The 22,908-nt window shown below is 42.0% G+C and overlaps 1 protein-coding gene across 1 annotated transcript; it reads left to right on the top strand.

The window, feature by feature from the left end:
• The first annotated feature begins 1,456 nt into the window (after positions 1-1,456).
• On the top strand, positions 1,457-22,368 carry LOC144817705 (uncharacterized). Its single transcript, XM_078674466.1, has 3 exons — positions 1,457-1,658; positions 8,426-8,546; positions 17,500-22,368. The coding sequence occupies exons 2-3, from the start codon at positions 8,462-8,464 to the stop codon at positions 19,578-19,580; spliced, it is 2,166 nt and encodes a 721-aa protein (XP_078530592.1). The 5' UTR covers positions 1,457-1,658; positions 8,426-8,461; the 3' UTR covers positions 19,581-22,368.
• Positions 22,369-22,908: the final 540 nt, after the last annotated feature.

The raw sequence follows: 22,908 nt of genomic DNA on the forward strand, positions 1-22,908 counted from the left end.
GCAGTGCAGAGTTTTGTGCTTTTGCAGTCTATGGCTGTTTTGAGAAAATCTTAGACGTTGTATTTGGCGGTAGAACTCTACGCAGAGCCAGATCTGGCACTTTGCGTGACTTTTGTACAGTATACTTTTCGTAGGGTCCTCCCTGCTTCAATCAATCTTTCTTGTTATCATCGGTGGCTGGCTGCTACCTAACGCATACGTATTTAGCACTACACTTGCGTCAACTTTTAGCACTAAAACCCATTTGCATGCAAAAGTTGATTGACACTGCTTTTTGTTAGTGTTTAATTTGTGAAATAATAAATGCCAGGGCTCTGGTCAGGAAGCAGCTTGCACCAGCCCATTGCTCCTATTAGCGTGGCCTATGACATAACCAACTACTAACCATAAAACCATACAAGTGAAGATGTGGCGTAAGGGTCAGAACTGGTGACTTTGGAAATGGGGCATCAGTTTGGAGTCTCTCCGTAGGCTCAACATCCCGTGATTCTGGGCAAATCACTTTATGTTTCCGTGCCTACCAAAAATGAATGTGTCCTTAACTAGTGCTCATGAAAATCACTCCAGTACCTTTGTGTCAAGTTCGTGCTATAAGCCCCAGTGTTGACAATTAAGTGTTGGTGGCGAGCACCGGAAACCACTGGTTCAAATTAAGCACTGCTGTTTGTGCTACATTTGAACAGCGTTCCGCCACGATAATGCATACCGGACCTGGCTCTTGCCTCTCTCATTCATTCGAAGAGAGTAATTGCAACTTATCACTGAAAACTCATGACTTTTAGCAACATTTTATTGCGACTGTTTCATTGCCTTTTTCGCATATTTCTGTTGAAAATGGCATTGTCTTACTTTCTTTCGCCACATTGTGACACTGCGGTTTTTCTCTTTGTTTTTGTATGTGCTCTCTGCTCTTTTTCATCGGTTCGCCCTCACTCCTCTACCATACAGCTGAAATGAGTGCCAAGTGCTTGGCGAAAGTGCTACAGAATCTTCACAATTCGAAAATGAGCACATTTTTAAGGTTCTCCTGGACGTTTTCCAATACTGCCTCATTTACTTCTAGAAATGGAACGAGCAGCTGTTCAGTCCCTACTTTTAGGGGTTAATTAATGTCCAGTTTAATTACCTAACATCGTCTCGAGTGACACTTTCAATCTTAATAAAAATGCTGAACCTATTTTGTATATTTTCATACTGCATGAAATTGCTTCATTCTTTTACGACGCTGTATATTACTGGATACAATATTGGGTGTAAGCCATGGAGAGGCTGTGTTTGTTTGAAAACATGTGTACGGGTTGTAAGATTTCTCGTCCGTCTGATTAAAGTTGCAGGGCAGGAAGTTGATGCTGGTGAGTGACGTCATGAATTCTTTGCCTCGGAGCCTACTTCTAATTTGCATTCACTGCTCTATATCTACAGAGATTCTTCCCTCACTCTTTGAGGGTGGGAGGGATCCCACCGGAGCTCACTGAAGAGAGCTGCAGGAGGCAGTGAGAGCTGACACCTTCACTCACTGAGTGTGGCTAACCCACCGCAATCCCCTGAAAAGAGCTGCAGGAGGCAGTGAGAGCCGACACCTTCACTCACTGAGGGTGGGAGATCCCTGGAGAGTAGCTGGCCACAGTGGGACCTGCCCTCGCGCCATCAGACAGGAGGTAAGCGTCTGTGGTCACTACTCTCTTGGGAGTAGCATTGTAGAAGTGCAGGGGGGTCTAGCCAGTAGGCGGTTGCAGCCTTGAGGCGCATCCTAGGACTCTGATTGGCCAGATTGCTGATCCTATCCTGAGCATGCATGATGGCTCAATGGAATGGTTGTCACTCCTGTCCTTCCGTCTGACCCCTGGACCCATGAGGATGCATTGCCAAGGCCAGCGCTTCATGTGCGTCCAGGGATGTCCTCGCGTCCTGCCCCTCAGAAGAAGGCGATAGCCCTTGAGACATTGCGCGTCCAGGGATGTCCTCGCGTCCTGCCCCTCAGAAGAAGGCGCTAGCACTTGAGACATTGCGCTTCTCTCTGAGCCCAGTCACCCCGGTATTGTTAATGTCTGCTTAGATCCTGATCCAGACAAGGCACATGGATCATTAGCAGCATGTCATTTTAATAATGTTTTTTAATTAACAAATGAAGATACAGAAGACAAGAACACCAAGAATTCTGAGAGGAGCAAAGAGGGCGACTCCAAAGGAAAAATGAATAAATTGATGAAATCAAACAAAAGAATTTGTCCCCCAAGGTACCAAACATATAAATCGAATCCAAACCTACTAAGTAAACATTTTGGACAAGCAGGGAACTCTATTGATTCCCTTGCAATAGCTGGGAGTATCCCCTTCCAGTGTCCTGTCTCCACTCCTCCCCGCAGGGCCACACACAGCCTGCCAAGTACAGATGGAAATATGGAGAAGAGCAGGCTGACTGTTTGAGGGGCTGATACACCTTTCACTCAGGGGTGTCCCGCACCCCACAGTATCTAACACCTTCAGTGTTTGGGCACCCACAGCCCTAAGGACTGCACACTTCAAGTGATTCATGCCCTACACAGCTTGATACCAGCACACTTTAGGGCAGGGCTTTAAGTGGGCCGGGTCTCACCGGTGCTGAGCACCGGCAGTTTTTTAAACGGGGCCTCGAAACAGGTCTCTATCGGGCTCTGTTTTGTGCCCGGGCACAGGCGGGCAGTTTATTGCCGGACTGCAGTGACAGCGGCACATCGATGTGCGCATGCTAACACTGCTCACCTCTCACTAGTGGAGAAGTTACGGCATGACGTCATGCCAGGTGAGCGTTGTAGGGGGAAGGGAAATCCTTTAACACCTTAAGAGCGTTGTAAATCCCTCCCCAGTGCTGCGCTGTCCATTGGAACTAGTGCTGAATGGACGTCCAAAGGTCGCACGCAGCACTGGGGAGGTAGTGGCCGTGACGACCGTTGGCCGACGGCAGCAATTAAGGGGTTAAAGAGTCATTTTCTCTCTGGATTTTTTCTCTTTTTGAAACTCAGGAGCAGAAACATTGTTATGGTGTCACCAGGACTGTAAATGGAAGCTTTTTCAATATTATATACAAGCCATAGTTGTTGCTTATTTATTTTATGCAACTAACAACCATTGACAAAGCCAATAGTCCTGAATTGTAGGTATGATGTGACTTGTATCATACATCTGGATGAAATGACAGAAACAGCAAAATACAAGTGGGGCGGCACACTGTGCTAAGCACAGATATTTAGCTTATGTGTTTTTAAGCCACGCCCTTAATTACATTGACCACGCCCCTTCGAAAGAACCCTGTTTTTTCATCCCACTTAAGCCCTGCTTTAGGGGATCCATGTCTGCTGAACCCCAAAAATGTCTCCCATAAAGTGACTAGCATTCCCCTAACCCTAAGAACTTCACTCCTGAAGTGATTCATGACCCCCAAACTCCAGGATCATCACTCCTTCATGATTGATGTTTCATGTACTGGCTGTTTGACATAATAAAGGACTCCAGCGGACGATTCTCCCTCTGGAGTTTCCTAGAACTCTCAGTCGCTTTGTGTTTTTTCTGTATTTAATTGTTGTATGTTACATAACATATGTTTCACTGTTAAGAGCGCATTGGGTAACCCCGTATAATTTCAGTACCAGACTGGCGCACCCTCACCCTAAGAGCTTTACCCCTCAAGAGATTGATGTACCTCCCAATACAGGAGTAGCAACATTTTTTGAGTGATTAGTTCCAAAACTGTGCACTTCTTAGTCGTTGGCCTCCGCGACCACTGCAGGTCCACCGCATTCATAGCAGCTCTTCTCATGCCCCCTTGAGCTACGCGGTCCCGGGTAAACTCCACTAATCTAGTCCCACACCCACAGTTCAATGTGCGATGAATCGCAGCCTGGATGCAATAGCCAAGGATCATACCATCTTCATCCCATAAATCCAGAACTTCTCAAGAAGGCAACAGTGTTTCTCTCTTCCATTCCCTCACCATTCCTCAAACCTAACCACCTTCCTAGGAGTACATTGCGATAGGTGTCAGTGCCCCTCCGCATCTTCATTTTGTGCTAATTTCCCACTCCATGGAACCACTGATACCTTCTTCGGGAAGCTTGCTTCCATACCTGAGCCCGCCCTGCCAGTTAGCCCTCTTGCAGTGGTAGTTTGTAAAAATAAAAAGTGCCAGCGACGTTGTCGGGAGGCCACTGCAAAAAACATAACCAACCTAGAAGCAAAGTGCAGACATATTAGCTTTGCCAATGATTGTTTTCTGATTGCTTTTTCCTTCCATAACCATCGGTTTTCTGGGCCTAGATGTGGTTAACGTAATTTAATGTTCAATATAAATGATTAACCTCATGCGCGTGGTGGTTTTTCCCGCTGCGCGCTGAAGTTTTAAAAACCCCGCGGTTCATGACGAGCTCAGCTCGTCATGAGCGCACGGCAGGTAAAACTCATGACGAGCTGAGCTCGTCATCAGCCTCGAAGGGGTTAAAAAAGAAACAAAATAAAAAGGGCTAGTGCTCTATATAAATGAAGGTGTACAGTCATAATATCGAGTCTTTTATTTCGACTGGACAGAATATCGAGTAAAAAATATAGAATGGACATAATATCGACTAGACATAATATAGACAACAAAAATATCGACTAGAGAAAATTAATATCGAATAGAATGGACATAATATCGAATCAAAAATATAGAATGGACATAATATCGACTAGACATAATATAGACAACAAAAATATCGAATTTAAGGTAAGTTAATAATAATTTTTATTTTTTGTGTAATATAAGTCTGTAGCGGGTTGTGGGTTTATAGGGGAATAGGGAGGGAAGTAATTTAATTCTAATTAATTAAATATGTTAATTTATTTATTGATATATATTTAGAATTAATTGTTAATTAATTATTAATTGGTAATTAATTAAAATATAATTGGTAATTCATTATAATTGATTAATTGATAAATATTTTAATTTTAGTAATTTATTTTCTGTAGCGGGTTGTGGGTTTATAGGGGAATAGGGTGGGAAGTAATTTAATTATAATTAATTAAATATGTTAATTTATTTATTGATATTTATTTAGAATTAATTGTTAATTAATTATTAATTGGTAATTAATTAAAATATAATTGGTAATTAATTATAATTGATTAATTGATAAATATTTTAATTTTAGTAATTTATTTTCTGTAGCGGGTTGTGGGTTTATAGGGGAATAGGGTGGGAAGTAATTTAATTATAATTAATTAAATATGTTAATTTATTTATTGATATTTATTTAGAATTAATTGTTAATTAATTATTAATTGGTAATTAATTAAAATATAATTGGTAATTAATTATAATTGATTAATTGATAAATATTTTAATTTTAGGGTTCAGGGTCAGTTTTCAGTTTTTGGGTAAAGGGGTATTTTTAGGGTTCAGGGTCAGTTTTCAGTTTTTGGGTAAAGGGGTATTTTTAGGGTTCAGGGTCAGTTTTCAGTTTTTGGGCTAAAGGGGTATTTTTAAGGTTCAGGGTCAGTTTTCAGTTTTTGGGGTAAAGGGGTATTTTTAGGGATCAGGGTCAGTTTTCAGTTTTTAGGTAAAGGGGTATTTTTAGGGTTCAGGGTCAGTTTTCAGTTTTTGGGTAAAGGGGTATTTTTAGGGTTCAGGGTCAGTTTTCAGTTTTTGGGTAGAGGGGTATTTTTAGGGTTCAGGGTCAGTTTTCAGTTTTTGGGGTAAAGGGGTATTTTTAGGGTTCAGGGTCAGTTTTCAGTTTTTGGGTAAAGGGGTATTTTTAGGGTTCAAGGTCAGTTTTCAGTTTTTGGGGTAAAGGGGTATTTTTAGGGTTCAGGGTCAGTTTTCAGTTTTTGGGGTAAAGGGGTATTTTTAGGGTTCAGGGTCAGTTTTCAGTTTTTGGGTAAAGGGGTATTTTTAGGGTTCAGGGTCAGTTTTCAGTTTTTGGGGTAAAGGGGTATTTTTAGGGTTCAGGGTCAGTTTTCGGGTAAAGGGGTATTTTTAGGGTTCAGGGTCAGTTTTCAGTTTATGGGTAAAGGGGTATTTTTACGGTTCAGGGTCAGTTTTGGGTTTTTGGGGTACAGGGGTACTTTGTAAAAATAAAGTAAAATTACATTTAAATTAAATTTATTTAATAAAATTAAATTATATTATAATATTTTTTATTAATTTATATTCAAAAAATTATTATATACTTACCAATACTTACATTGTAATGGTATGCGTTGTAAAGGTATATGCGTTGTAAAATCTTGCGTTGTAAATGTATGCGTTGTAAAAGTTTTTGCGTTGTAAAAGTTTTGTTGTAATGGTAGGCGTTGTAAAAGTATGCGTTGTAACGTCATACATCCCTGGAGTGGGAATAGTAATTTTAACCTCTACGCTATCCAGCGCTTTCCCTACTGTTGCACCCACTGGAGTGGGAGTAGTAAATTTTACCTCTACGCTATCCAACACTTTTGCTAATGTTGAACTCACTATAGTTGTAACAATACATTTTAAACATTTTCTAAAATGTTATATATGTTTCTTTAATAATATGTTTATATATATATATGTGTGTGTAATTTTTGGTGATATACATTTTTTTAATTATATAAATTATTTATTAAAATTACATTTTTTTATTAATTATTTCTAAGTTTATATTAAATATATTTATTACTATATTAGTTTTAACTTAATTTTAAGACATTTAAAAAAATCGATATTTTGACAGTCTATATTTTTGTAAGTCGATATTTTGGAGTCGATATTTTGGTACTTACCTGTTTGAAGATAGGGAGTCGATATTTTGTCAATCGATATTTTTGACTCGATATTTGTGTATCTCGATATTTGTGTCGTCGATAATATGTCAGTGATCCATAAATGAAATATTATCCCTCACGGTTTCAGGGCCACGCCCCAAATGTGCTGCGTATACTCTGCGTCAAGGACCGGACTGCGCATGCTGACTCAATGACACGTTGGGATGACTTTGCAGCTTCCATGAGAATTTACTTAGGCAGCTGGTTTAGGGTTCGAGTCCAACCATAACTATTATTTCACAGCATCTTTGAGCCACATATTGGTTTTAGATGCTGTATAAGCCATGGAGGCCTTCATTAAATTTCAGCTGGTAAAATTGGTTGGAATTTAGAAGGGGAAAAGTGTATCGTATTTACCACACAAGGCGGATAATTGTGCTTCAAACACCAGAATCTTTATGTTATTCCCCAAAATCAGTGACAGGGGCAAGTTATCTGAGCTGATGAAATGCATATGTGAGGGTATCACTATGTATCTGTTGCACTAAAAAGCGCAGGGGTGCCCAAAAAACTTGAATCAGAGGAATAGAATAATTGATTTATTGTAATTTCTGTGCCATGTCTCACTTGTGTGAGTGTTTGATTGGTTCAGATGCTCCATCCATCACCACCCCATTTTGTACCGCTTTGTCGCCATAAGTGTGGCAGGGTATGCTCAGATGTGAGTCCCTTACTCTCTTTTCCACTGGATTCAAGCAAGCCTGGCTGAAGACGGCTGAAATGCCAGAAACCGGTCCTAGGAAGCTTGATTCCGGTCCAGGGAAGGCATGGCTTGGCAGTTTGGGCTGGACTGTTCCCATGAGGCACATGGTCAGACTGATTTGCATATGGCCATGTCTGAACTGGGGTGGCAGAGTGGGCTAAAGAATGGTAATAGATCTCTTGACTGGGTGTGAGTGTTTGATTGGTTCAGATGCTCTGTCCATCACCACCCCCTTTTGTACCGCTATGTCTCACTTCACAAGCACATGTCGCAGTTTTTAAGAATCAACAACATTCATAGGTTTTCCTTCATGGACCCATTCAAACTGCTAATGATCGTATGTAGCGCCTACACATCCTGATGTGCAATGGAGGTGAAAAGCAGCGTGCAACTCCACGACATGCAATTAAATTGTCCAATTGAATGAACCAAACTGGCTCCAACATGTCATAGCATGCAATGAAAGTGACACACCACATAAAGTAATACAAGTTGACTATAATATGTGATACAAAGAAAGTGACACACATCGTGTACGGCGATACATGTGACCGGAACCATGTCATGCACTGGCATTAACACCCTCCATCAGGTGTTTCAACAATGACACCCACGCATTTTAGGAACAAGGCAAGCACATTTCAGGAACGTGTCCCCGAACAGAGAGATGTGAGTCACACCATATACAAATGAATATAAGTCCATACATAACATATGGGTTGCTTAGGCAACACAACTGGTATCATTGCATCATATTACTGCAAATCAATATCACAGACACATCCAGAGAGTATTAATTCTGTTCCCTTTACATCTTGTCTCGGTTCAGGAATTCCCATTTCCTGCTGTTGTTGGACCTTTACATATTTTGAAATTGTATTTGTCAATATCAGTGTATGAATGTCTCTGTCCTTCTCTCTACAGGTAAAAGAAACTGATACCTGAGCATCCAAGAACATCATGGGGTCCCAGAAATTCCTTTTCATCCTTGGAATCGTGTTCACTTTCGTAGAAAGTACCAACTCTGGCCCAATTGTCGTTTACAGTAAGTGATCTGATCCAGATGTCAATAGTGGGATGAGTTAAGGAGGGAGCTACTGATCAGCACATTATTAATGTAGCATCACTTCAGCAAATGATAAGTCCACACATTCCATTTACTGGGAACCAAATACATCATTATATCACATGATTCTCTCAGGGTAGTGAACAAGAGCCTTTCTAAGGTCTTCTAAACAGAGGTGCTGTGTGCTAGTAAGGTGGTGTGGCCTCTAAATTAATCATTGTTCAGCCAGTGCTTTATCTTATAAAAAGGAAGTACTTTATCACTCACACTACTATATACTACATATTAGTTAACAAATAACATCATCCCAGGAAGACAGACACATACATCACAGAACTCCTACACACATGAATACACAGAATGGGCCCGATTCACAAAGGTAAACTTCCACTTTTGTGTCAGTTTACTAGTTTTCAGTATACACAAAGGTAAACCTAGACCAAAAGTCTGACTTTACTAGCTTTTCAGTATTCATAAAGGGAAACCTAGTCCAAAGTCCAACTTTACTACATTTCGGTAGTCACAAGGATAAACGTTGAACACATGTCTAACTTTACTAGTAGTAACTTACTTTTGTGAATCCTGAAAAGTAATCAAGTTAGATTTTTGTTCTAATTTTACCTTTGTGACTACCAAAAAGTAGTAAAGTTGACTTTTGGTTTACCTTTGTGGATACCGAAAACTAGTAAACTTACAAAAAGTGTAAATTTATCATTCTGAATTGGGCCCAATTTATTAAGGCACATTTATAAAATGTAAAGCCTACTTACTTTGTCAGGGTACCACCACAATCTAATCTATCCCTTAAGGATATTTATTAATATGTATTATATATATTAACATGTATTATGATTCCCGTATTGTAAGTATGTTTAAAAAACCAAGGATGAGAAAATGCTAATTATTGCGTTGTCAGCCCCATTTGTCTGCTGTATTTTATTGTTGGACATTAGATTCTGCACCCTGAGAGACTACTACTCTCTATTGCCCAGTGTATGTGCTCTGACCCCAAAAACCGATAGGAGTTAGCTAATTCATGGTGGGTGTGTTTACTTCGCTAAATTACTGTGGAATGCAGTACTTTTTGTGTCATCCACCAGTGTAACAAGGAATGCATGGCTTGATGTCCATCATTGTAGCCTGACTGTTCTAGTTTTACTCTGCAGTGTGACCTGTTAAAAAACTATTTTTGACATGTAAAAATCTCCCTTCTAAATATTGCTATGGCACCCCTATGTAGGCTTTGTAGCCCATGAGACAGGTTGCATGGTATTTAAAAGTATGACATGCAGAAAATGAATGTTACCATGTCCGTACAGTGACAAGACCTATACGCTATTTTTACTGTGGAAGACCTAGCTGTTCTATGTAGAAGATAAGAGAACCGATTAAAATACTAATTCTGCCATCTTGGGAATGAGACCAGCTAGAAAGATATTGATACAATTATTTTTAATTGCTATTTGAAATCGAATTTAATGATTGTGGTGGATTTAAATAGTAAGGAAAGACAATTTTAAAAAAGTTCGCTTTTCCCACCCTGAAGTTTCAGGAGACTAATTTTCATTAACTATCCAGCTTTCTTCCAGCTTGTAATTTGAGTGAATAAGGTGTGAATGAGATGTAAAAAGTCTCCTAGAGCTACATTGGTCACTGTGAAAGGTTGATGTGAATAAGCAGGGATCACTCCTTTGAGCTCTGAAGGTTGAGGTCTGCCATCCTGTTGGCAACACAATGTCAAATCCTTCCTGACAGGTCTAGCCGGGCCACATGTATCACTTTGGCACACTTGGAAGGGAGCAAACAGGGTGCCAAAACAATTCTTGTATATCCCTTGCCTAGTAGCTGAAAAAACAGCTTTTCCCCACAAGACTTCTGTCTCCTGGTTTGTTGTGGGTACAGGGCCAACTTTAAACTGGGTTTTAGTTTTATTTGACATCCCTGCCTTCAGAGCCCAAGTTTTTGTGTGGATAAAAAATTCAGCCATCTTGGCATTGCCTTGGAGCAAATATACAAGGAGCTGAGGGGCCCATGTATATTTTGTTTGCAGCTTTGACACATCTCTTATCTTTTTTGCCTTTACCCGACTCATGCTGTGTTTTGTCCTACCTTCAGATACCCATTTTAACCCAGGCACCCAGTGCCATATCTGGATGGGTCAATGCCAGGAAATCACTCCCTCACTGCCCAGCTGGCTCCCCCGCCCAACACTACTCTGTGTCAGAATGTTACTTTTCTTCCCCCTGAGTGGAGCTTGGATAAGAAAGGCTGCTCATGTGTGTCTGCCCCCTCCTGGCCCAGCCAGATGGTGGAGTTAGTAGCACCGGCCTCATCTTTGGCCTTGAGGCGGGATGGGGTCCTCTGGGACAATCCTGAATTCTTTGGTCAAAGTGATCACTGAGAAGGGCCCCACACATGCTCCTTACCATAACAATGCATTCTGGAGGTTGCACTGGCCCCTGGGATAGTTTTAATACTCTGTTCTCAGTTCTCTCACCCCTGGGGGCAAGGCTTATCTCCTTAGTTTCTCTGGCCCCTTAGGGCTGGTTTGCACAGATAAAGCGTAGTTTTGCTCATAGTGGACAACTTTAGCCACCAGGTTCATTTTTCTCAGGTATCCTGGCTTTATTTACTTCTTGTTCCTGGAGCTTTATTTTGAAGTCTTTCTTCGCAAGACATTTGCACTGCCTGTGCTCCCTCCTATTACGAGGGTATCATCCACAGCCAACAGCAGAACACCTAATCTGCTGCACTCACCCTCAGCCTCATGCACCTCTATGTCTGTAGAGTCAGTAGCCCGTACAGAGAAGTACCAGGGTAACCACCCAGGGTCCCTTAGGAGCTCCATTCACACTCTTCTCCTAAGGGGGCATAAGTGGGCCAGCGCCATTGGCCCTGGTGAGCCCCATCCAAATTCTGGGTGCCAGCTGAAGTTTCATAGCCTCCAAATGTCATCCTTGCAGAGGTTCTGGGGCCTCTCTCCTTCCAGCTGGCCAATATTCCAGTGTGCCAGTCCTAGGTGCAGTGTCTTCTCAAGTGTGTGTGCCTTCTGCAGGGTTTTCTTGCAGTGGCATTGGTATGTTCTGGTTGGAACGTTGGATTGGAACATTTTGCCCAAGCCTAAGGTGACATATCATGACTACACCCACACCCCAACCTCCCTACACAGCATTCTGCGCCATTTCAACACAACCACTTCCAGAGGTCCAGCGAAAGATGTTCCCTGAGATCTTCAGCCCTGCACTCAGCTTACACAATGGGCTGATCCATCCCTATTGAAACATCAAATGGTAGCCCCTCCAGAGGGAACTCCAGAGGTCTAACCTTCCACCTTTGTTTCTGTGGACTTGAGCTTGCCCAGGACAGGTGTAGTATGAAGAGGTAATAATCACATGCAGACTCCCTCATTTGCTCTATCTTGCCTAAGACCTTGGCCAAGCACAAGCAACTGGCTTTGTGTGTGGGGGAGGCTTTTGATTCTACTGCTGCCCAGCAGAGTAATGAACATGGTCCAGTAGGGGAGAAAAATATTTGGGAATCTACATATGGCTGAGCCAGGGACATATGAACACTCTCAAAGTGCCATAAAGAGTACCGAAATCACAAAAGTGACACTACAGTAGATCTGCACTCTTGATACATGTTTACCCTGAGAGTCATACCCGAACAGCTTCTCTAGGCCTAAGTATAGTGAAACTGTTTTAGATTTCGCCTATAAGATACAATACAGTCAACCTTTTCAGTAAAGCAGTACAGCAGTACAGACCTACTCTACAAATACCAACACGCATTATGAGATCGGTACCTATCCCTGAATGGTCCCTTCTGCAACAGGCTATTTGTGTGTGTGTACTGAGCTGTGCTATATGTTAATCTTACAGGCTCAGCCCGCACATGTATGGATATGTGTGCACTTACGTGTTCAAGAGTAACCAGCCCATAGCATCTTTCTTAAAAGAAAAAACACTGACTGGTTGAACTCTCAGTCGCTTTGCACAGAAAAAACTCATTTGGGGAGACTCACTCACATAAAAAAAAAAAAATTTGACAGAACCCATTTCCTACAGACAGTGTGAGGACAAATATGACCCCACTAATGACCTATCAGTATTCTATAATAAAGGCAGCTTGTCTCAGTACCATCTGAAACACAATCAACATTCTTATGTCCTTACTTCTTTATTTTATTTAATGTACTTATAAAGAGTCAAATGCTGTTTCTACTTTCTGTACTGGTTGCACATCCCTGCATTTGTTGCAGCCTTAGATAGTTGTGTTACTAATTTTTCTCAGTTCCCATCTTTGCCACTAGCAGGTTGCTACATTCAAGTTTTACCCCAGACTCTCCTTTTGAAGGTAAACCTACATTTGAACATTTCCCACAAGACTAACTCTACAAACCTAATTTCAGGGCTGCAATTGTAAGTCTGGACATCTGCAGCCAGCTATGCAACCAACACATCTTAAAAGAAACCACTTTTTTAGATTTTCAGAAGCCTCCTTTTCATGTTAGCGAGCTCTGGACCAGACTCCATGCTCACAAAATGTAATAGTAGATACATGGACAGTATGCACAGTGGCATGTCCCTGCAGTGAAAAGTTAACTTCATTGCCAAGACTGTTGTAGTTTTTAGGTTGCACCTGCAGGCAACACGCAAGCAATGTTGCTATGACAACACTCTCTTGTGCTTAAAAAAAACTATACCAAAAAAGTCTTTTAGCCCGCATATTTCTTATCATTTGTGCTTTAATAATCTTTCTTGTTTGCTGTCTTCTAATAAGGCAGCGCTTGCAACACATCACTTCTTGCATCACTTCCTCTTCTTTGTGTGGAGCATGGACCAGGTACAGATTGATTAAACTTTATTAGTGTCCTTCTGCTGCTTGGACTGTGATTGAGGTACTATTTCTTCTTTTAGGACATTTCTATTAGCGCAACGTCGACCCAACATAACCCGACTCCTGCTCTCCTAACGCCTCCCTTGTGAGCATCTCCACTAGCCCCCTACTGCTCTTTCAGTCCTGCCTACATCAAACCCCATTTCCAATATTTTTATCCACTCCCTATGTTTATTTGTGAATTTTTATATAGCTGTAACATGGCCTGAGTGTTTTTACATGAGCACCAGCAACAATACACAATGTTGCATTTCTGTTTTTAGGAACAGGATATCAAAGTGATTTGTCCAGATTCATAGGATGTTAGGCAGGTGCAGAAACTCGCAAAGCTATAAACACTGACATAACCCACAGATCTTGCATTGGCGAGATCCATTGGTTTAGCTAATAATAGTTTCTTATTGTGAAGGCCTTCTTGTGAAGGAAAATAGTAGCTTTAATAGGCCAAGATTGGAAGTAGCTATAGATATCAACTGCACCCTATGTGTTCCTACTCAAAGCCCTATGTTTATGGTGTACAGTTTGCTAACTGTACTGAAAACTGATACTATTCTAACTTGATTTTTCCTGCAAGAGTCAAGACTATAATTGATGTCCATCTGCCAGGCTCTCTCAACTTTCCTGTGGTAGTAATGAGCCCCTAATGACCTGTGAAAGGACAATGGGCATGTGGCGATGGCAGGAAGGCTGGGGGGGTGATCACTGCATACCTATCTAGAACCTTTCCACACAAGCCACTGCCGCAAACCTCTAGGATTGCATGCTTGCATAATAAAAAGGTTTTTTGTACTGCTGGCATTCCCACCGTGCTCCTGTTCCAGAAAGAAGGAAGCAGAGTCTCTGAACCAGCCGCCATTCGTTTTCCAGGTGATTTCCCACATTTCCCAACGATTCTAACATTTCAAAGGGTCTTTTGGGATTCATTTGCAGTGTGCAAATGAGACTTAAGCAGAAATGTCCTAAGACTGGAGTATGTCTTGTCACAATTCACTGACATATAAACCCTATGAGAAATTCTTTTCACCACATGCTACGAACCCTCAAGTAACCTTAAAGGAGATGGAGGAAGAAGATGATGTGGGCTTGATGTCGGCTATCTGCCTGGAGAAGGACTGAGCCTTCCATCCAGCTTCTGCTTCTATCATTGATTGCCCTGGAGGGTGTCTCAAGGGTAAGCCCAGCTGCTCTCCTCTAGCCTCAAGACATAAAAAGCTGAAGAAAGGGGCATCTTGAAGAACATTCAGCAGAAGGTAGGGGGAAGATTGACCTAGAAGTTCCTGGAATGAATAGTTCCTCTGGTTCTGCTCCACCTCAGCCAGACTTAAATTGTGCCTCGGTCTACGTCAACTGGATCCACTGGTGCTATGTGGTTTCTCTGTGCTTTTGAATTAAAAGCTTTTTAAAATGATATTTCTGGTTCTCCTAAACTATGGTCGACCAATGTTAGGTAATTTTCTTCCATTGTGTTGGTAATTTTGCTGTTTGTTTCTCTGACTTTAATATTAATCGGATGCTGTTTGAATAGCAAACGTGCATTTCTCTGGGGAAAAGTCTGCTATTGTGCCATACCTAGCAGTTTGTAGCACTTTTTACCATTGTATCTGTGTTGTGGCTAAGCAAGAGACCAGATTTGGTGGCACACTACCACAAAAGGCTGGGATACAAGAATTGAGTCCAGCAGCTACCTTACAAGGACGTACGACATTACAACGCATGCTTTTACCACGCATGCTTTTACATCGCGTGTTTTACAACGCATACCATTACAACGCATAGCGCTTTGGGGTGCTGGATAGTGAAATATTTAATTTACTATTCCAACTCCAGTCCCCGTGGATAGTAGGGAAGGTGTTGGATAGTAAATTAAATATATTCCCTATCCTAGAGCGCCCCCCAGCGCTATGCGTTGTAATGGTTTGCGTTGTAAAAGTTGCGATGTAAAAGCATCGCGTGGTAAAAGTTGAGTTGTAAGTGATGTTTGCCACCTTAGAATGCTGATAGATGGGATTAAAAGTCCCTTACCTTGTATCATCTCTCTTCTTACTCAGTCTCATAAATTATAACAAACAGAGCTCTCCCTACTGTATGTTTTAATCAAGCCACTTAATTTTGATGTTCTACTGGTATGTCCATAAACCGCGCCGGGACACTCTTGAGTATCCGTGCGCGATATAAATGTTTTGTAACATAACATAACTTAACATAACATAACATAACATAACATAACATAACATAACATAACTTAACATAACATAACATATGTTACCAGGCCTGTGCAAGCCCTGTTTCAGCTTGAATACTTTTTAAATGTACTAGAGCAGTGTATACTTGCCTCAGTATGGTTAACAAACTGTTGGGCCGTGTGCAGATGCATTGCCCATGTCAGTGCTCTTGAACCCCCATGCCTCACCATTGTTCATTCCGGAAAATCTTCCACAGACCTGTTCCTCCTCCAGGGGCCCTCCTTGGATGCATAGCTGCCCTGTATCAAATAAGCTTTCTAATGTTGCAATCCTTCTCCTTTTGAGTACATTGCTTTGGAGATTGTGTAGGTGTAGAGGGACTCCCTCATAGAGCACCCTAGATCCCAGGTGAGGGCCAGTGAGGAGAACTGGGCAAGAAGTCCCATCCCAAGGAAGAGGTCTACCAGGGTTTTGTGCTGAGCTGTTTGGGTGTGTGTCCCTGGGTCAGCACTTCATACTCTGGGTGGCAGGCAAAGACCAGTGAACCACCGTGGGACTCCCATGCGGACATTTTGCAGTTTAAAATCTCCATTTTCTAAATGTGAACATCAGTGTGCAAGTCAGCACTATGCCTTGCTTGCTGACCTAGGATTCCAGTCATTGTTGTTGCTTACAGTCAAACCTTCACATGCCGAAACAGTTTGAGTCTCCCTTTGCACGAAACACAGACCTCCTGCATGCTACCTGTAGATCCTCAAATATAAATAACAAATACAGGAATATTATCCTCTCTTATAATATATACATATCGCTCTCTTATCTTATTTAAATTTTCTATTGTATAAATTCGATTTTATTATATTTGTCATGATTTATTACCTTTTTACTTTCTAATGTGTTGACCTACAGATAGTGTCTTTTATCTAATGCAATGTTTATATAATTAGACAGTGTAATTAACATGCTGCAAATTTTCCTTTCCATAGTATATTGAAATGAGTATGTGTAATTTATTATTTATTTCACATAGGACTAGTATACTGTTATATATTTTATATGCCTTGTTTTTTAACATGAAATAGTAATAAAAAATTATAACACAAAAAAAACAAAGACAGGACTCTGAGAAGGACTGACTTAGTGAAAATACAGGTGGCAACGGATGGCCCTCTGTAGACCTGGCGAGAACCATGTGCCTGGCCAATGAAGCCTCCATGGGCCGCCATTAGCAGAATTCCAAGAAACAAGAATGAATTGCACTGGAGAGTCCACTGCTGATGGCCCTTCAGTCGTTTAGTGTCATGGATTGGGGTAGGAATGGGAGGAGACACATTCTCGCTCTTTGGCTTGAGAGAATTCAATTTATTAGGATTTTGAAAGTGTGGCTAATCACCCTAGAAGGCATCAAGGTGCTAACTAACGAGGCAATGAACACATGAAATTGTGCATTTTAAAAGCTTATGTGCTCAAAATGAAAAAGATACTTGGGGCCCGATTCACAGAACTAACTTAAGACAAAATCCTAAACTTACTACTTTTGGTATTCACAGAAGTTAGGATTTTGTCTTAAGTTTGTCTTAAGACAGACTTAAGACAGATTTAAGACAGACTTAAGTTAGGATTTTGTCTTAAGTCTGTCTTAAGACAAACTTAAGACAAAATCCGAACTTCTGTGAATACCAAAAGTAGTAAGTTTAGGATTTTGTCTTAAGTTAGTTCTGTGAATCGGGCCCTTGGGGTTTACATAGTGAATGCCAAGCAGTGACTTCCATTTCGTTCTGAATAATCTTTTGTCACATTATGTTTTGGTGTCTTTCCTATGGCTAATGCTAACGTTTTATTTTCTCTAGGGCGCAGGAGAGATGTGGACTGCAAAACATCAGCTGCTAATCTTAATGAAGCAATCAAGAGTGTAAGCAAAGCTGAAGACGTCAGGAGGGATACTGAGATGATGATGAAACCCTACGCCAACTGGGAAGAGTTCCTGATGCCCGCCCCCATCTCCATCGCCATTCTGGGAGAGCTGGCAGCCATTTCATCAGGCCAGGGGGACTTCTCTATTAACCTGAATCCACCAAAAAATGGCTTTAAGTACATGAAATACCCAGAATCCTTTTCTGCATCCTTAATGCAGGTCTGCAATGCAGCCTGGTTTTCATTCAACACAGCAAACAAAAACATGGACCAGATCAGGCTCCTCACAAGTCAGATCCCAAGGGCCAATACACAGATAGTCAAGACTCTGAGCCAGCCAATCAAGATCGTTGAAACCTTCTTGCCAAAGCAGATGAACAGTTTACTCTCACTGGCCACTGAATGCACAAATTTAGCTAAGGCTGTGGAGGCAAGCTTCCAAGATGCCATCCGTCTAATCCAGGAGGTGCTGGAAGCCTGTCAGAACTCAAAGGCGGGCTACGAGAAGAAACTGACCGACGTGAAGATCGCCCTGGAGCAGCTGACTTTGAAAGAAGCAGCTGCAAACAAATCTTTGGAATTGGCAGAAGAGTTTAAGAAGAAAACTGAAACCCAACTACAAACAGCAACTAATGCCTACAAGACAGCGATGGAGAAAGTCCCCTCCGCCTGGGAAACGATGAGCCTCAATATCGTGAGCACCCTCTTTGAAACAGTAACTACGGTTGCAACAGCTGTTGTAGGAAGCAAGCTAGGCGTAAACATTGATCAAAAGAAAAAGGGCTCTGATGAAGTCAATCCAGCTGGTGACAAGGAGGCTGTGTCTGACGCAAAGGCAGTCATGAGCACCAACAGTATTTGTTCCAAGTGTTCACGGCTGAAAGCATTGGCAGATAGCCTTAAAATTGTCCTAAACAAAGACCAGAACTCTATTGACATGACAAAGGTTTATGATGAGAAGAATCAGAAAGTTCAGACAAACTACCTAAAAAAAAATTTAGTTGCTCTGTTGAACGACATAGAAAGTGAAGAGGCCTGTGAGGCGCAAACACAGATGAAAAGTTTTTTACAACCGGCTATTGAAGTTTGTGAAGAGTTGGAAGGAGCTGCCACATCTGAAGACACCGATGAGAGCACCTTGAAGCCTATAGTTGAAAAAATAAAATCACAGTTTGTCACAGCATCAAAAGTTATACAGTTTTGTTCTACAAAGACGACTGCTTCACCTGTCCAAGTAAAACCGCCGGGGATGGCGAGGAGTGGAGGAGGTGGAGGTGCGGGCACCCAGGCAGCAGAAAACGCACAGGCCAATGTGAAGACGGCCACACAGCAGTTAGAAAAAACTCAGGAGGTGTATCAACAGTCATTTGAGAACCTCAAAAAAGAAAACGAGAAGCTAACAGCAATCCTGGTTGAAATGAGGAGCTTCAAAGTGGAGGAGATTGATTTCACCAGAGCCAAGAACATGCTCATCAAAGGCCTGGATGCCCTGGCGAGAGTGCGGGAGCAGTGGGAGAAGATGATCCGCTTCTTCCAGATGATATCCAATCTCATCGAGTCCTGCCTCGCTGTGTCTGTCAAAGACCTACTGGAGACCGCCAAAGGTGCTCAGAGCCTGCCCAACTATTCTACTGATGACTTTGTCAAGGATATGCTGTACAACCAAGCATTCAAAGCCACCAACATTGCCAACCTGGTCAACATGATCTCCGCGACCTACTGTGAGGTGTCCCAGCTCTACCTGATGGACCGCGTGAGCGCCTTAGGAAGGCTCATCAGCATGAACCCCTCAAGCCCGATGTTCAACGATGAGCGCAAGAAGTTACAGGATGGCTGTACGGATGCCCAGAAGGCCATTCAAGCACTGGTCATTTCCAAGAAGAAAGAGTTTGATCAAAGTGTAGAGGCGCGGGTCAATGCCATCAACTGCCAGCTGGGCGAGGCCATCCGCGCCTTGCCAGAAGCAGTAACTAAACCCACAGAGAAACCTAGAGTAAAAGAGGAAACTCCATCATAAAATTAACAGACATTTGGGATGATTTAAAACAAGTAACAAAACACAACCAAAATGTGTGTTTTTTCACAAAAGGGTGCGTAGGAATTTCATTAGGGCAGTTTTCTGACACGTCTTATTATTTCACTTTTTTTATTGTACTTAAGTTACAAAGTGATCAGCTGTTTTTGAGGGTGAAAGAGGTTTTCCTGTTTGCTTGGGTGTTTATGTCAGTTATGATACATTCCCTGCGTTTTCTCCAGGTGTATCTTTACAAAGGCATGCTTCCTTCTAAACTGCCACTAACCTGACAGCCTTTGAGAATGGGACCACAGTGTACTGTGTGTTGCAGCTGCTAATACACAGCACACTGTGGTCCTTTAGTGCTGTATCAGATGGCCTTACACACTGGAGCCAGGGCATGTCAAACACCTTCCTGTGATACCGATGGTGCTGACCTTGAATTTAGAAGCCATTCAGATACCTCCATTGCCAAACTTCAAAGCATGTCAAGAAAGATCATCTACCTTGAAGTGAAATGTGTCCTTGTATCCTGGAAGGCAGTGCTTAGTTGAGACGGTGGTTTCTGGTGCTTGGCACCGGCACTTAATTGTCAACACTTGCGCTTGTGACAATCTGCCACAAGGTGGCACTTTCTGGCTAATTTAGAGATGACCACAACCACAGTTATTTATTAATTCAATATACATTAAAATGACTAATACCTGCTAACAAGCCATTCTTATAGCTTTGGGGCACTGAAATAGTCTAAATTGTCGCACTTCTGGGAGTGTGATGGTTAGTAGTTGCGTTAGTACTATGATTGGCAGCATATCAAGGACAATGGTGGTGCAAGCTGCAGTGGCCTCATGATGAGAGTCTTGGCACTTGTTTCTTTATAAATGAGGCACTGCTTAGAAGCCATTCAGATGCCTCCCTTGTCTGACTCCAAAGCATGAGAAGCAAGGTCATCTTCTTTGAAGTGAAAGTTGTCCTTAAATCCTGCAGGAATCTATTTAAGTGATGTCACAGATGTACCCTATTGGCTCGCCCCTGCACTCAGGCATGTGTGGCGCTTCCAACCTTGAGTCAAGAGTGTGTCAAATCTCTCTGTAGTCGAACCTGAAAGGTTTCCAGATGGTGCTTTCCTTTAATCCATGTGCCCTTGACACCTCCTGCACCCTTAGATGAGAGCCATGCTACAAACCTCGATTCCTGGACTCACAGACACCATTCACCACTGCCATTTAACTCACAAACCTGTCACACGTATCTATCTGCCTGTCAGGGCATAGGCATTCCATATACCTTTGCTTGAACTGGAGGACAAGCCACATAATTTGGCTCTTGGACTGAAAGGCATGCCATATGACTCAGTCCTTGAACTCGAACACATGCCACATATGTTGGTTCTTGGACTAAAAGACATGCATACACCTTGACCCATTAACTGAAAGGGATGAAACGTATTTAAGCTTTTGAACTGACGGGCATGCCATACACCTTGGCCCTTGACCTCGAAGGCATGCCATATACTCAGATACACCAACCCTTGAACTCAAAGGCATGCCATATACTCAGATACACCAACCCTTGAACTCAACGGCATGCAATATATTCAGATGCACCAACCCTTGAACTCAAAGGCATGCCATATACTCAGATACACCAACCATGGACTTCAAAGGCATGCCATATATTCAGATGAACCAACCCTTTGAACTCAAAGGCATGCCACCTACTCAGATACACCAACCATTGACCACAACGGCATGCCACCTACTCAGATACACCAGCCCACGAACGCAAAGGCATGCCATATGCTCAGATACACCAACCCTTAAACTTAAAGGCATGCCATATACTCAGATGCACCAACCCTTGACCTCAAAGGCATGCCATATACTCAGATGAACCAACCCTTGACCTCAAATGCATGCCACATACTTAGATACACCAACCCTTGACCACAAAGGCATGCTACCTACTCAGATACACCAACCCTTGAACTCAAAGGAATGCCATATTCCTTCAACCTTGCACACAACTCACTGATGAGTCGTATACCAGGACCTTGAACTTAAAGACTTCATATGCCTCACATACCTTGGTGCTTGAAAAAACATTTGATAAAGCTCTACACTTGAACTCAAAAACATGGCATATACCCAGATCCTTGATTTAAAAGGCATGTCATAAACCTTGTCCCTTAAATTCAAAGGAATGCCATATACCTTAACCATTAAACTCAAAGTTATGCATATACCTTGACCATTGAATGTGAAAACATTTCAAATACCTCGAGCCTTGAAGTGAAAGTCATGCCATTTGCCTCATTTGCCCCAACACAAAGTAATTTCATATAGCTCTGTTCTTGTACTAAAAGGCATACATATCTCTTGACCCTTAAATTCAATTGCATTTCATATACCTCGACCCTAGAAGTCACAGGTATGCCATTTACCTCAACACTTGAACACAAAGGGATTCCACAAAGCTCACCGCTGCACCCAAATGTTTTCAAGAACCTTTGTCCTAGAACTCAACAAACCCCCACTGCGTCTTCTGAACATGACTCCATTTTGCATTAATGCTCTGGGCAGGCAATCTGCAGATGTGCTGTGCCAGGCAGGTGTAAACCTAATGCCCTTTGTATTCACCCTCTAAACTAAAGTGTATGTGTGCTTCCTGGTGGCTGTGGGGCATTGTCTTTAAATCATGTACCAAATTCCTACTTTCTCTTTTAACACAAGTGCCTGCTTGTTTCCAGCTATTGTAACCTGTGAATTAATAAAATTCTCTACACACTGTCTCTTTTAGTTTTTTAATGTGACTGGATGTGTGGGCCTTGCATTTGATTTCCTTTACTTCTAACGCTAAAATTATGGCTGTTCACGCTACACCAAATCTGTGATTCACAAAGTCATTTGCAGCAGTAAAGTGAACTTACACATGTAAACGAGGGTGAATTTACAGTGGTAAATCCATTCACGAGCATCCTTTTCCCATTGTGCTATATTAAGTATGTTTAAATCTGCTCCCATGGGCCGGGGGCCGAGGGGGGCGGTGGGGTCCCGGGCAGGGATACCTCTGGAAATAGTCGGTGACCTATTGTCAAGGGAAGCAGTAAAACCGCTTCCACAATGGAGGTGGGATGAGAAGTCGTCCCAAGTCCTGAGTGCAATGCACAAGGTTTCTGCAAGGGGAGGAAAGTTGTACTTGGTGGAGAAGATCAGAATAACACAAGCTCCAAAGACTAGTGCCTGTTAGACCTGGCACCATTGGCATGGGTCTCCCTTCCATTTTTGCTGTTGTCTCATGTATTTTTGCTGGTGTTAGATGCTTTGGGCAC

The sequence above is a fragment of the Lissotriton helveticus genome, chromosome 2_1 (genome assembly GCF_964261635.1).
Source record: "Lissotriton helveticus chromosome 2_1, aLisHel1.1, whole genome shotgun sequence".
Taxonomy (NCBI): domain Eukaryota; kingdom Metazoa; phylum Chordata; class Amphibia; order Caudata; family Salamandridae; genus Lissotriton; species Lissotriton helveticus.